The sequence below is a fragment of the Rana temporaria genome, chromosome 1 (assembly GCF_905171775.1).
Source record: "Rana temporaria chromosome 1, aRanTem1.1, whole genome shotgun sequence".
Classification (NCBI taxonomy): Eukaryota; Metazoa; Chordata; class Amphibia; order Anura; family Ranidae; genus Rana; species Rana temporaria.
In genome coordinates, this window is record NC_053489.1 from 306963681 (window position 1) to 306979370 (window position 15690).

Here is a 15690-nt window from a genome sequence, read left to right on the forward strand (position 1 = left end):
CCTTTTTTTGTATATCCGTTTATTATTTAACTGTTCTAAGATTAAACCGGTATTTCCGATTTCTTTCTTTCTTGGGGGGAGGGGGGTATCTAGGAAATGCACTAGGTGGATAGTAAAGTAACAAAGATATAGTATAAGAATATATCAAAACAAAACAAGTTTAATGATAAAGGAGGAATCAGGCATAGGAGAATTTAACAGTTTCTTGTTCTGGTAAAGAGTAATTAAGGTAAATGCAAAATAAAAAGTGTATAAAAGTAAAATAAGTAGAATTGTTGAACAAGATGTTTTACCTGTAAAGTTGTATTATGATTATCTTTGTGAAAGGAAAAAATATCAAAATAAAGAATTGAAAAAAAAAAAAAAAAAGAGCAGTGGTACTGTGTATTTGACAAGCTTATCTCTCACGTTACTTCTCTGCCTTTATAATAGCCACCCCTCTGTCTCTCTATATTTTTTTTCTGGCACACATGTAAGTGGCTTGTTATAGCCCAAAGAACCATTGGAATTGTAGAGTGCACAGAGCAGAGCATGTGACCGGAGATAACAGTCACTGCTCGCTCTACACTCACAGTGGCGAGGTGCATTAGTGGAAGATCAGGAGCATACACAGGACACAAATGAAGTGTGAAAGCAATGGTAAAAGAGAAAGAGACATGAAAAAAATCTGAGCTGTGGTATACATTATGATCAAGAAGGATTGATGTTAAAAACTTGTTTAGTGTCACTTTAATTCATCCACTATCCTTTATTTTAGGCTTATATTAGAAATTCTACAGCTTTAGTTAATCTTTTTGCAGAAAAACAGGTTTACAGGTCTTCAATATTACAACAATGGCTCTGAGCTGTAAGGGCAAGCCGTCTGTAAAATACTTCTATAATGAATAATTTAAGGAAGAGGATGAGAGCAAGACTTGTGCCTTTTTAAATTCACTTGATGAAGGTCATCTTGAATCTACTTGTGAAAAGGAGATGTATTAAAACAGTGTTAGTGATCTATTTCTACCAAAGCTGTGTAAATGAATCAACATTTCCCTTTATCTTTAAAAACCACCATAACAATTGCTTGATTTTAGTAGGTCTAATAAAGGCTGCTGCACGTCAAAGATGTTCAGCTATTATATAATAGTACAATACAGAAGTTCACTATTAACACAGAGCCAAATGTGTAAAAAGATCAAATGAAACATTTATTATTCCTTATATAAAAAAAGAATGAAACTTTATAGATGTAAAGTTGAAAAAGTTTTTTTTAGGTACACTCTATAGTAAGTTTAAAGCCCACGTTGTACATTTTAGGATAGATTTTTGAGTGCATCAAGTCCATATTACTGTAGATCTCATACCTGTCCTACAGTGAAACCTGCTATGGAAATTCTCAAGCCTGAAAAACGAAAGCCTTGGGCAAGATAACAGTAAAATTATAAATTAACCACTTGCCTCCCAAGCTAATTCTGGAACTTCTCTCCTACAGTACATGTAAAAAAATAATTTTTTGCTAGAAAATTACTCAGGACCCCCAAACATTAACATTATGTGTGTATATATATATATATATATATATATATATATATATATATATATATATATATATATATTTATTTAGCAGAGACCCTATGGAATAAAATGGAGGTCGTTGCAACTTTTTATGTCACATGGTATTTTTGCATCAATTATATAAACAACATTTTTTGGGGAAAAAGAATACTTTCATGAATAAAAAAAGGCATCATTCAGATATTGCCACTTCAAATCCTTGATGTCATATGACTTGAACTCGGGTAAAGTGGTTAAATCTTGAGGGCTGGGTGTGGTCCTGTGCCACTCAACTATCATCAGATGTAAAATAAAATAACTGTTGTGTTCTTTATTTCCTTTTGACATATATGACTCAATAATCAGTGCAGGAACAATATATGACAGTTCACTTATACTTTATAGTATATATCTTCAATATGACCAGTTAGAACTTAGCTTGCATTTTCTGATGTTTGCATTAGACTTCCAGTAGTTAAAAACAGGGGTTTAGTTTGCACACATTTGCAAATACATGCGTAAGCTGCAGAGTAGGGATGGGTGAATGGTTCGGCCCGAGCATAAGTTCAGATTGAACTTTTGTTGTTCGGTCATTCAGGAAACAGCCAAACTTTTGGGACGTTCGACCGCTTGTTTGCCCCCCCCCCCGAACCGACCCCAACGCATTGCGACGCTGAACAGTGCATTTCAAGCCCTGGTTGGCTGGAGCAGTGAAAGCTTCAGCAAATCAGGGTACAAAGCACTGTCAGAGTCATGATTGGACACTGTCATCATGACTTTATCCAATCATGGCTCATTCCCACCCCACAGTATAAAAGTATTCTTGCAATTGCAGCCATTATCAGTGTGATTTTGGCGTGGAGAGAGATAGAACAGGGCTCTGTTCAGTGCTATTAGTTAGTTAGAGTGCTATACTGTGCTGTGTTGCTTCAATTGTCAGTGTAGAATATTAGTTTAGTGTCAGTCTAGGGATAGTGTGAGTGTAGTGAGGAGGACCATCATTCAGCTTTGCATAGTGTGCAGCTAGAGTAGGGATAGCTCAGATAGTTTCACTGTAGTGTAGTGAGACTGTGTCATTCATACATACATGTGTCACAGCCACATCAAACGTGGCAAAAACACCAACCATTTGGGTACTTGATATTGGCTTTAGGTGTGTCCTGTTACCATGGGCCACTCCCAGCCAATTACTCAATCAGGCCACATGTCCTCCTTTGATTTCTATATATATCAAACAGTTTTATTGCACGTTAGCCATGGATAAGCACTGATTTTGTGCGAAATGTCGGCTGTTCTGTTGATGTGATTTGGTGATGTATTTGCTGTTCATTTAATAAAAGACAACCTGCACGGTTTTTGGAGTGCGGCCATCCATCCTTCATTCAACTTTTATGCTTGCCTAGAGCACCGCCAGCACCCTTGGAATCCTGTATCAGTGTGTGACCATATAGTAGACCCACCTGGAGCGGTGACTTTCTTTCTTCTATGCCTAACAAGGCATTTAAATTCCAACCACTCAGCCCGTTGGCAAGAGCACCTAAAAGCCACAGAAAAGGGGCACAAATCTGTCCCTCCTCCTTACCCACTTCAGTATGCCCCTGCGATACCAAGTCATTACCTTTCAGCAGCCTCCACTGACAGGGATGATGGTATAGCATATAGCATATAGCATGTCCAAGGTCCTAGCAGCTCATCTGCCAGCAGCACACCACCAGCTGTAGACTGTAGCCAGCAAATTTCTCTGCCCTATCTTCTGCAGCAGAACAAAAATACAGTCCCTGTCACCCACATGCCCAGCGCCTGAATGCAAGCTTGTCAACGCTGTTGGCACTCCAACTTCTGCCTTTTAGCCTGGTGGATTCTGCCCCCTTCCATGAATTCGCACATTGTGCTGTACCTCAATGGCAGGTTCCCAGTCACTACTACTTTTTATGTAAGTCCGTTCCATCTCTCTACCATCACGTGGAAGGGAATGTTCTGGCATCGTTGGGCAAGGCAGTCAGCCGTAAAATCCACCTTACTGCTGACACGTTGTTCAAGCATGGGCAGGGACGATATATTTCATCAACAGCACACTGGGTAACGCTGCTTGCAATTTAAAAGGATGCAGGACAGGGCTCAGTGCTGCAGCTTGTTGTGCCCCCATGTCTCCATACAGCTGGTGGTGATGATGTCATACCTGTGAGCTCTACCCCCTCCTCTGCCACCTTCGAGCCCTCCTCTGCAGAATTGTCCTATGAACATTAGGTACCCTCTAAGCGTTCAACAGTGTCAGGCTAAAAGGTGACATGCAGTGATTCAGCTGGTGTGTTTAGGGGACAGGAACCACACCGAAGCAGAGATTCTTGCAGTTCTGTAAGGACATGCCCAGAGGTGGTTCACACCATGCCAGCTGGAGCCATGAATGGTGGTGTCCGATAATGACTCAAACCTCCTGTCTGCCCTTAGACAGGAAACGTTGACACATGTGCCATGCTTGGCACATGTCCTCAATTTGGTGGTGCAGCGTTTTCTAAGTAAGTACCCAGGGTTGCAAGATGTACTAAAGCAGGCCAGAAGTGTCTGTAGCCATTTCAGGTGATCATACACAGCCAGTGCTTGTTTGACTGAAATTCAGCGGGAATTCCACCTGCCCGTAAACTGCTTGAATTGTGACATGCCCACCAGGTAGAACTCAACTTTGGGAATGCTGCAGCGGCTTCACATGCAGCAGAGGGCCATCAACGAGTAATTGTGTCATTACGGCACAATGACAGGCTCAGGCCACCTCTGCTTTTTTTTCCCACACCAATGGCTGATCATTAAGGAAGCATGCACTGTATTGTCACCATTTGAGGAGGCCACAAGCATGGTGAACAGTGACAGTGCATGCATCAGTGACACGATCCCTGTTGTGTTCCTGCTTGAGCATACTCTGAGTGGCATTATGGACAGGGCACTGGAGGCACAGCAGCAGGAGGAATAGGAGGACTTCCATTTCCTCTCAAGGCCCACTATATCCAGACACCATCATTCCTATGCCACAGAACACACAGGAGGAGAGAGAGGAGGAGTATGAAGAGGAGGATTATGGCACATTCATAGGCTTTGAAGAAGAGGAAGACATGCTTCAATCTGTAAGCAATGGCTTTCTAACCTCAGGACCCTTGGGAGTAGACATGTGCACAGCAAAAATTTTCGTTTATTTCTGTTTCGTTTCTGTTCGTTTATCGTGATTCGTAACGAGTCGTAATTTCGTAAGACGTTAGTTATCGTATTCGTACTCTTTAGTATTTTCGTAACACTCTTTTTTCCGTTTCCGTTTTTTTTTGTTAGTTTATTTTTCGTTGAATCGAGATTCGTATTTTCGTTATGTTTTGTATTCTGCTTCGTTCGTATTTTTTGAATGAATTTATTTGTTTATTCGTTTTTACGTTGGTATATTTTTCGTTTTTTTAGATTCGTATTTACATTATATTTACCATCGTGCCGCATTCGTATTTTCGTAGGAAATAGATCTTCGTTGTTTTATCATCATTCGTATTTTCGTGTCTTGTTTCATTCGATTGTAAAAACGTGCTTTAGTAGATCTTAGTGCATTCGTAATTCAGTTAAAATACATTTTACGTTGATTCAACACACTACTCATTGTAATTTTGTAAATCTAACTTGGCTGCGATAGACTACTTGACGGTCTTACTGATACTGACTGATTATTACTTTCGTAAGATTGTTTGAGTAAATTTGTAATCGGGCCTTAATTCGTTATTTTACGCAATGTGTCAGAATTGCTCCGCTAACGCTGCTAATGTGTGTTGTAAATCATTCGTACTTTCGTAAGTACATCGCAGCAAATCTTAACCATTCGAAAATGTCATACTTTACTTTCGTTTTCGATGCGCGGCTTATAGCCTCCGCCCCTGGACTCCATTTTGAGACGGTGTATGAGTGCGTGGTTTGGCGAGGGAGGAACAGAGAGCAGGGCAGAGGTGGGCTTGTCGAATTTCGACTTGTTTTTGTGTGGTGGTTTCACTGGTTTGCTATCTTTTGGGCAATTAAAATCATGTATAGGAGTGAGAATGGACATGTGAGTGTTGAGACTGAGAGTGAGAATGTTGGTGTTAGTCAGTGTGTTGATGTGAGACTTGTTGGTGTGACTGAGAGTGAAGTGGAGGAGAGGTGTGGAGCAGATGAGATGAGTGTGGTGGAGGAGAGGCATGGAGGGGAGAAGAGGCATGGAGGGAAGAGGAGGCGTGGAGGGGAAGAGAGGAGTGGAGTGGAGGACAGGTGTGGAGGAGAGGAGAGGAGTAGAGTCGAGGAGAGGCATGGAGGGGAGAGTAGGCATGGAGGGAAGAGGAGGCATGGAGAGAAGAGGAGGCATGGAGAGAAGAGGAGGCATGGAGGGGAAGAGAGGAGTGGCGTGGAGGAGAGTAGTGGAGTGGAGGAGAGGAGCGTAGTGGAGGAAAGGCGTGGAGGAGAGAGGAGGCGTGAAAGGGAGGAGAGGAGGGTAGTGGAGGAAAGGCGTGGAGGAGAGAAGAGGCGTGAAAGGGAGGAGAGGAGGGTAGTGGAGGAAAGGCATGGAGGGGAGAGGAGGCGGGGAGGGGAGGATTGGTGTGGAGTGAAGCCGAGGCATGGAAGGGAATGTGGAGGTGTAGTGGAGCGGGAGCATGGCAAAGAAAGGAGACATGTGTCCCCTCCTATGTCAGATAGTGCGGACTCAGATGTGCAGCAGAACAAGCGAACCAAGAGACAGAAATCAAGGGGACCCATATATACCAAAGAGGAGAATGCTGCATTGGTTGCTGCAGTATCAAAAGAAAAAGTGACACTCTTCTGCCAATCCGTGCCAGCATCTGAGAAGTCAGCAGCCTGGGAACGAGTCCGGGACTCCGTGAATGCGGTCTCCAAGTTTCACAGGCCCACCAATGGCGTCAGACACAGGTAATTAATATTAAAATATTCTTTCACTCTTGTGTAAAAAATACACAGTTTTGTAGTCAATAACAAAAAAGTAACAGTTCAACGTAACCAAAAAATTTATTTGTCACAGCCACATGCTGAACAGTATACATATAACCATCACAATGTGAAAAGAAATGTGGTTTTCAAAAAACATTAATCTAAGTATTTGTTTTTTTATTAATGTAATTGTAATGTTTATGTACATTTGCAGGTTCTATGATTGTCGGGCAACGGTTACAAAGAAGATGCAGAGGCTTCGACTAGGACAAAACCGAGGAAAGCCTATCAAGTTGCGAGAGTGGGAGGCGGAGCTAAGAGATGTCCTTCTGGCAGAGGATGTCCCTGGATTCAGCAGCAGGGGTCAAAATCATAGAGCTGGTGGTGAGGAAAATTAAATATATCATTATAATTTATATATATTGCAGTTATAATATATTTGTAAAGCTATCTTATTGTTTATGATGACTACACATGTATGACTTTTATTTTTATTTTTTTACATTCATGTTTTCCAGATCAAGAAACATCATCCTTGGAAGGATCAGCTCCAACTCCAAGTACATCCTATCAACAACATTCTGGTGGTGAGTACCCAACACAAAGGATATCTAATGAACTGCTATTTACTACTTGGACCAAGTCACTGTGCCATGCAGACCGTCACAGTTGAGACAATTAGGTGCCGTTTCTGTCTCCCTGGCTACTCAGCTTTCACTATCACAGTCGAGAGCAGAAGGCTCGTTATGCACAGTGAGCCGAAAAAATAGCAATGCAAAATAGTGGGCAGCAATAGAGCAGCTGAAGAGAACTTTTTAAAATTAACCAGCAGGTGATTGGTTGGTTGCTATGCGGCCCTAACAAACAACATTATGCTGGATAACTTCAGCAACTTCTGCTCCACCCACTATAGTATTTATTGTGTCTACGGTTCTGTGTGCCCAAGCAAGGTAGCAAGGTCAGAGCTGTGGATGCTGAATTGTGACGGGGGCAGAGCTGCGTGGGGCTGTTAGGTGAAGGTGGGTCAAGTTGCAGGGTGGGACAGAGAACACAGCTGTTCACATGTGCTGTGAAGGTGGGTGAAATTTACCACTGTGAAGGGGGTTCAGATCAGAACATAATTGTGAAGGGGAAACTGTCATGTGAAGGTTCTGATCAGGTTCTGAAGGTTCTGAAGGTTACATCAGCTTCTGAGGAAGCTGATGTAAGAAATGTGATTTTTAAATCAAAAGGTGGGTATAGTAGTAGTATGTATGCACCCTTCCAAATTCAAACTTGCCTGCTTTCATTTTGTGACTAGATTTTGAGGGATGCCGAGAAAGGGGTGAGAGCTCCGCCAACAGCATAGTTTGAAAGGGAGTCCTTCTCTCATCGATCACAGGGGGGGAAGAGAGAGGAGAACACATCGATAACAGCTTTGATTTGACATTGCCGTGTTCCCCGCCGCTTGCTGCCACATACATCCCCTCCTCCGGGACTTTTATCCTGTCCAATCCCAGGACGGGCGATCTGTAAATTAAAGTTTCCTGGCCATGGGGCAGGGCTGTTTAGTAGCGGGAAAACATCAATTGAAATGAAAGCGTTTATCGCTCTTTACCTGCAGCACATGTAGGCTGCATGGTGGGCACAGGGTGCATTGGTGGGCACAGGCTACATAGGTGGGCACAGGCAGGCTTCATTGGTGGTTTTGGATAAAGTTGGTGTTAATATTTTTTTTTAATATTTTATTCTGCATAAAACAATTTTGTGTCATTTAATGAGATAATTTATGAGGGCGTGTTTAGGGGTTGAATTAGGGGTGGGGCAAGCTAAGGGTTGGGTGTGGCAACTAACTGTTGGCTAGTAACCCTTGAGGCCTGGCTAGTAGCTAATTTAGCCCTGGTACTATGTATATGGGGGTTGTAGTAAATGATATGTAGATACTTGATAGCATATTTTACATATATTTTGTTAATCTTAAAAATTGCCAGAAATGTAACATCTGTTTTAACACATCAGCAACTTCTGATTATATTTTACATTTCCTCAGTCCATTTTTGGTTGAATATTTGATTTCATAGTAGAAAATATTGTAGTTATACGACATATCTCAGGCAAAAATTGTAAATACAGCTGTTGACTTTTTCATGAACATTACCTTGACTCTTCACTCTTTCTTCCGTCTTTAACAGAAAGCTGCATTCAAGACCCTCCAGCATCGGCTTCTGGCAGGACCATTGCTCCTCCTCAGGGTAAGTGCATGATCTGGGAAGAAACAGGACACAGCACTAACTCCATTATCATCATGTACCCTATTTACACATAGGCATTTTCATGTAATACACCTAAAAGTTCAATTTAAAAATTCGTACAAAAATGACACCTCATACCTTTAGAACGTGACTGTGAAAGGGACACTGTGATTTGAAGGGGGATTGATATATCAAGGAGGACTGCGCAAACTGTGGAAATAAATGAGAGTGGCTGTGATGTCAGAGATTCATTCCTATCACAAAGATTTTTTGCTGAACTCCACCGTGTTGAAATTTTTTTTCTGCCTTTGGTTCTTTTAATGATTTTGAATTTAGTAGCCCTTATTGAAAGGTGTTCAACAGCTCTTTTGCGCTTTTTTTTAAACTACCGTTAAGCCTATAATATCTATACATAATATCTCTATAACCTGTATGGTTTAGAAGATATTCGCCCTGCAAACCTAGCACGGCACACTAAATTACTTACAAGGTTATTAGCTCATAATGAGCTAGTATGCTGTGCATACTAGCTCATTATGCCTTTGCTTTACAGGTATTTTTTTATCTTTTAGTGGGTATAAAAGCGCTACAAAGGTTTTTGCAGTAGGATATCAAAAATACTACGATAATAAATTTAGAAGACATATGCCCTTTTTACCTGCAACCTACTGGGACCCTTTAAGAACTTTATCTTCAACATTATCTTCACTCTTTCTTCCGTCTTTAACAGAAAGCTTTTCAGGAGTTAAATGTGCGTGTCATATGCTGATAAATATGTTATCTAATAAAGAAAAAAGATTTTCTGTTTAAGGCATTTTCTGTTTCTGCAATTTTTATATTGTATTTATTTACTTCTATAAAGGTTATTTTATTAAATAACCTTTTAAATTTTTTTAACTTTAGGATATAAATGCAATGTGTAGATTTACCTAAATAAGTTTAAATTGATTTTTTGTTTTCTCTCAATCATTAATACAACTTATCCCCCCTCCCCAACTCAATCTTTCATTTGCTCCATTATTCAATATTACTACTACATAAAAGTCTAATCTGAATAAATTCATTACTATGAACGCTTTCATCATTCATCAAACTTTGCCTATCTTATCTATTTCAGATCAGCAATACCACCCTGAGAGGAGAGTACAGTGCAGCCCGCACTCTCCTGTTCTTCTTTTGGAGAGGCTGGAGATTCAGCCAGAGATTACCCCTATCATTCCCCAGACTCCTGATTTCTCCCCCGGCCCAGAGGAGGAGCACAGAGGACAAGGTTCATTCATTCAGCCACCCCATGCCCTGATGCCACCTACTGCTGTACCGCCTTTCCCAACTGTGCAGGAGATCATTCTGAGGGAGCTTATAGAATTAAGGTGTGACAACCGAAAACTACAACGAAAGGTCAAAAGGCTTACCCGGCTTACCCATCAGTTGAGCAGGCAGCAAACTGAGAGTTTTGAAATAATTTTGGCCCGGGCAAGCCAACAACACAATTAGGCATTGGACAGAGTATATTTTGTTTACTTGAAGATATTTCCAGACACATTGCTCCAATGCCTGGGAGCTACGATGAACATATAACCAACAAAGACGTTTTGAAAAATGAAGGCTAGACCTTCCTCTGCCCATCTCATCGCAAATTATTATGCAGAATCGATCTTTTTACTGTTCCTTGATTTTGGTAGAAACGTTTTCTTATGCTGCCAAGTTACACCTACCCAGCATGTGTGTTTGTAATTTCTATGAAAATATTTTTTTTTTTGTGAATATAAAACTATTTTTGGTCTAATATTATTATTATTATTATTATTTATTTATATACATCATCACATTATCTGCTAAATTATTATGTATTCATTTCCCACACACAATAGTATTTTATTCCGAACTTCAAACTCTAAGGGCCAGATTCACAGAGTAGATACGACGGCGTATCTGCTGATTCGCCGTTGTATCTGTTGTTCTATCTATGCTATAGATAGCCATAAGATCCGACAGCTGTAATTGTTTTACACTGTCGGATCTTAAGATGCAATACCGCGGCCGCCGCTGGGGGGGAGTTTGCGTCGTAAACCAGCGCCGGGTATGCAAATTAGGAGTTACGGCGATCGACGGCGGTTTTTCGCGTTACATAGTTACATAGTTACATAGTTAGTCAGGTTGAAAAAAGACACAAGTCCATCCAGTTCAACCACAAAAAATAAAAAAACAAAAATAAAAAACACAGTAAAATCCTATACACCCAACTCCATTCCCACAGTTTCACGTCGCAAAGTTAGTCTTTTTTTTTTGGTGCCCTAACTTTAGTCAGCAAGCGTATTGCTGTCTAAAAGTATGGCCGTCGTTCCCGAGTTGAAATTTTAAAAATAACGTCGTTTGCGTAAGCCGTCCAGTAATACGGAATTACGCTACGCGCGTCGCCGTTCGAAAAAATTACGTCACGGCGCGCAATGCACGACGGGAGTTCGGAAACGGAGCATGCGCGGTAGGTCCGGCGCGGGAGCGCGCCTAATTTAAATGGCACACGCCCATTTAAATTGTCCCGCCTTGCGCCGGAGGCCGCCGGCGTAGGTTTGCATCGCAAGTGCAAGTACTTGCGATGAAAAATTGCGGCGGTGTAACGTAGATGATACGTTACGCCGCCGCTCTTCTATGTGAATCTGGCCCACACAGTCTACCTTAAACTATTCATTTATATTTTAATGTTTCCCCACTGTTAGTGGACACTGGACAGTAAAACAACACAGGAAGCAGGGGGGGGGGGATACTAACAGCAGTGGGAGTGTGGATACTGGAATAAGATAGCCAGGGTGAAAAATTATAGACCGAGGGGCTAGGGAGGTAGCGGAGGACAATATAAGTAGACATTAGGGAAAAACATGTATCCCACTATCACATCTTGTAAAGACACGTGGAGGCATTTTGCAATTTTGTATCTTCAAATGGTATGCAGCAGAGCTGAGTTAGGCAGAGAATGTACCCGATCGGCAGGGATGGACTGGGACAAAAATTTGGCCCTGGACTTCATCCAGACTGGCCCACTTTGACAGGACAACTCCCGCAACCCCCCCCCCCCCGGCCACCCAAGCCCCCTCTCCCCCTTCACTAGCCCCTAGCCGTTCTACTTTATTAGGCAGTACCACTGGGGAAGCTAGACATTATTTCACCCGGGGCAAAGAATCAGTTTGGTGCCCCCCCCCTTATGGGACAAGATTAGGCAGAAGTGAGAAACTCCCAGGCCATAGCTGTTAAATCAGCTGTCCGTCCCCTCCCCCATGCTCCTCTGTCGTCCCCCCTTGCTCCTCTGGTCCTCCCTCTGCTTCTTTGTTCCCCCCCAGGTGAGCGCTGTGGGTAGGGAGAGACAGAGGAGCTGAGGGGGGCGGCGGTCTGCTGTCACTGAAGCCGGCCCACTGAGCCATCGGTCCACCGGGAAACTCCCTGTAGTCCCAATGGCCAGTCCATCCCTGCCGATCGGTAAACTAATGAGAAAATATCTGCTTTCGCTGCAATGGAATTTTAATCACTATTCCAAAAGATAATACAGTTCCCAGTCTCCCTGTTCTTACCTTGCATGGAGCTGAGCAGCATTCAGATCCCTGGTGGTCAGAATGGAATCAAAATACCAGGGCCAAGATAAAGCATGAGTTTAGATTTGTAGCTCTGGGAAGTGTGGAGGTGATACACTGACAATGGCATAGAAGAAATTATTTCGATGTCAAAAAACCTAAAATAAGTAACACAACTGTATTCCATATATACATCAAAATAACATTTTTGCACATTATGCATTCCATGACACACACCAATATACTTACTCACACCCACTTAAAATATACATATACACAGTGACACACACTGACCCATAAAGACGACACACACTTTAACTGACAGACACACTGGCCAATAAATGAAGTGCCTTGTAAACAAAGCCAGACTGACCCAGACACTTAATCACAGAAAAACACAGACATACTCACATTGACCCTTAAACACACAGACTAACCCCATACTCACTCACACACAATGACAAATAAATGTGATTTATTTAAAAAAAAAAGTCATACAAGTATATCATTATAACATCCTAAGTGGGGTTTACTCTTAGGCCGGGTACACACGGACAAACATGTATGGTGAAAGCGGTCCGTCGGACCGTTTTCACCATACATGTCTGCCAGAGGGCTTCTGTACGATGGTTGTACACACCATCGTACAGAAGTCCGCGCGTAAACAATACGCGGGGCGTGTCCGCGGTGTCGCCGCGTCGATGACGCGGTGTCGCCGCGACAATGACGCGGCGACGTGGGCGGCCCGCCTTTAAAATGCTTCCACGCATGCGTCGAAGTCATTCGACGCATGCGAGGCACGGCGGGCGGCTGGACATGTACGGTAGGTCTGTACTGACGACCGTACATGTCCGAGCGGGCTGAATTCCAGCGGGCTGTTTTAAAACAAGTCCAGGAATATTTGTCTGCTGGGAAAAGGCCCGGCGGGCAAATGTTTGCTGGAATTCGGCCCGCTCGCGCCCACACACGACCAAACATGTCTGCTGAAACTGGCCTGCGGGCCAGTTTCAGCAGACATGTTTGCTCGTGAGTATGGGGCCTAAGTCTTAATACTTACTATGAAGTGCTGAAAAAACCTCATGTGTTTTTCTATTTGCTTCCTCCTCATCCACATCCAGGTCCAATGTTAGGCATGCATGTGAGACATGACGTCAGTAAATTGCAACTGCAAAAAAAGAGAGAGGGATATAAATTAGAAGAAATAATTAATGGAATGATGGAAGGTGAGTAGGGGAAAATTGATAAGCCACTCACGTGTTTAAGGGTGCCACAGGCAACATACTTAACCAGGATTAAATCCATAGTGTGGTGAGATGTCTTCCAAACGTGAACTGTAATATTTCTTCTTTGAGGGCAGGTGGCAGCAGTCTGCACTGCAGCAAGAGCACAGTAGGAGGAGAGCCCCAGTGTTTGTGGGAGTATTGCGAGCCGTGGAATTGTGGAGTAGGTTTCTTTATGGAATGGTAGCTTTTTTTTTTTGTGGCTTAATTTCAGAGCCAAGGAGTCAAAACATTACTCCAAAAACGAATGAAAAATAAACAAACTAACCCCAGCTTGGGTTGATAAAATTCTTGCAAACGGTGGTAGTAGATATTGGATTTGTGAATGTAAACAAAAACTATTATTATTTATTAATTATTATTATTATTATTATTATTATTATTATTATTATTATTACCCTTATGCATAGATCTACTTCAATTCAAACGTTTGCAAGTTGTAAGATGTGATGGGAAATAATAAAATCAACAAAAACAAACATAGTGCATGTCAGGATTCAAAATAGATATATCAACAGAAATGAATAAATATATAGTACTTTTAGCTACCTGGAAGACTATATTAATGCTTACCTGTATGTAGGTGCTTGAAATACCTCCATTCATGGTTTAGGGGATAATTTAGAACGATCGTGCATTTTCTTAAGGTGGTCATGCCAGGACTGGCAGACCTGCGTGCATAGCATAGAAGCTGATTATGTAATACTCACCTGCGATCAAAGCCCCCGCTGCAGTGGCCGACACATCATCGGGCAGCAGCATGTAGGCCCGGAGTTACTTCGGGGTTTTGCGCTGTGATTGCCCAGAGACGCTAAACCTGCACGTTTAACAGCGGGATTACATGTCGCCAGCCGTTGTGTCGGCCACCGCAGCGAGGTTTTCGCCGATCAGTGGTATTACATAATGAGCTAGTATGCTATGCATACTAGCTCATTATGATATAGTATGCAGGTATTTGCCTTTGTCTTGCACGTATTTTATTTTTGTATTTTATTTAAAGTGGGCTTGCAACCACATTATTAAATATTTGTATTTCAAAAGCTAAAATCTCAAAGTTAGAGATTGAGAGCCTAACAAGCTAGGATCACCCTTACAGTATAAACTCTTTTTTCATGTTTACAACCTCTGAATTATTTGGGGGGGGGCCTGGGGTCAGGAAATTATAAAAAAAAATAGTAAATAAAATGTTGAGGTAATCAATGTTGCCCACCCAACAAAAAATAAATCTTTGAATTATATAGACTGTGGCTGATCACAGCTTCTCATGCTTGCTGTATCTACATTGTGATTGATACTTTATCGTATATTGTATTCATGTAACATTACTTTTGGTACATACAGTATATCATGACATGCACTATATTTGGTTTTGTTGTATTTATTTTTTGGCATCGCCATCTATACTTGGAACAGGTAAATTATTAACAATATCTTTATCGATTTGATAAACATAAGAACTTAAGAAGTAGTATAATTAGAATTATTCTGTTGTAAAGCTTAGTTCTGGGTAGCCCAGCTTTGGAAGATTGACTTTCAGAAATGCCATCTGCTCCATCAGCTGTGGGGCCAGCTGGGACCTCTGTGGGCACAGAATATTTCCTGTGATAGAAAATACACGCTCACTTTGCACAGAGGTCGGGGGGCAAGAAAGTAGCTCTTGTGCCACCACAGAAAGAGCAGGCCAAATACCCCTTTTCTCATCCCAATACTCTAATGGATCTGTAGTGGAGGCCAAATGGGGTTCAGACAAGTATAATTTAACATGATCTGACACAATGCTTCTTTTCATGGTGGGCATTTTTGTGGGTCCAACTAAAGTATGTAATGCCAAACTCCAAACGTCAGGTCTTCTAGTGGAATGCTCAGCAGTGGTTGTACTAATAACAGTAGGTGATGGTGGCACAATGTCACTATCAGGCTCCTCCTGATCTTCTTCCTCTTCACCCTCTGCCGGCCTAAACAATTTTCGGTGACTGTCAAAAACCCTCTGAATTAATAGATCCCTATAGGTGGTAAGGGAACTCTGAATTATTGCCATTTTTCCTTTAATGCGTGGATCGCACATAGAGGCAAGCATTAGCTCAGGGCATGCCTCTATGAGCTCGTTCATCCTTCTATTCAATTGTCCCCTCAGTCTCTTTA

General features: G+C 42.0%; 2 protein-coding genes and 1 long non-coding RNA gene across 7 annotated transcripts in view; 2 read left to right on the top strand and 1 right to left on the bottom strand.

Moving 5' to 3' along the window:
* LINGO2 (leucine rich repeat and Ig domain containing 2) overlaps positions 1-15690 on the top strand; it is a 2187995-nt gene that overhangs the window by 753917 nt on the left and 1418388 nt on the right. The window lies entirely within an intron of this gene.
* On the top strand, positions 6214-10491 carry LOC120944668. Its single transcript, XM_040358563.1, has 5 exons — positions 6214-6456; positions 6689-6858; positions 6993-7061; positions 8646-8705; positions 9823-10491. The coding sequence occupies exons 1-5, from the start codon at positions 6215-6217 to the stop codon at positions 10197-10199; spliced, it is 918 nt and encodes a 305-aa protein (XP_040214497.1). The 5' UTR covers position 6214; the 3' UTR covers positions 10200-10491.
* LOC120944711 lies at positions 6528-13852 on the bottom strand. Of its 5 annotated transcripts, none has more exons than XR_005750469.1 (6): positions 13523-13852; positions 13326-13433; positions 12269-12426; positions 9364-9486; positions 8612-8915; positions 6528-6852 (listed from the first exon to the last, which is right to left on the bottom strand). It is a non-coding gene; the product is annotated as an uncharacterized LOC120944711 (long non-coding RNA). The 5 variants fall into 5 exon arrangements; XR_005750468.1 differs by having other exon boundaries at positions 8612-8718; positions 8844-8915; positions 13326-13852; XR_005750470.1 differs by having other exon boundaries at positions 8612-8718; positions 13326-13852.

Bases quoted from the DNA above. Each gene is read 5' to 3' on its own strand.
- LOC120944668 (XM_040358563.1), top strand. From the start codon at position 6,215: ATGTCAGATAGTGCGGACTCAGATGTGCAGCAGAACAAGCGAACCAAG. The intron at 6,457-6,688 runs GTAATTAATATT...GTACATTTGCAG, and splicing joins ACCAATGGCGTCAGACACAG to GTTCTATGATTGTCGGGCAA. The intron at 6,859-6,992 runs GTGAGGAAAATT...CATGTTTTCCAG, and splicing joins TCAAAATCATAGAGCTGGTG to ATCAAGAAACATCATCCTTG.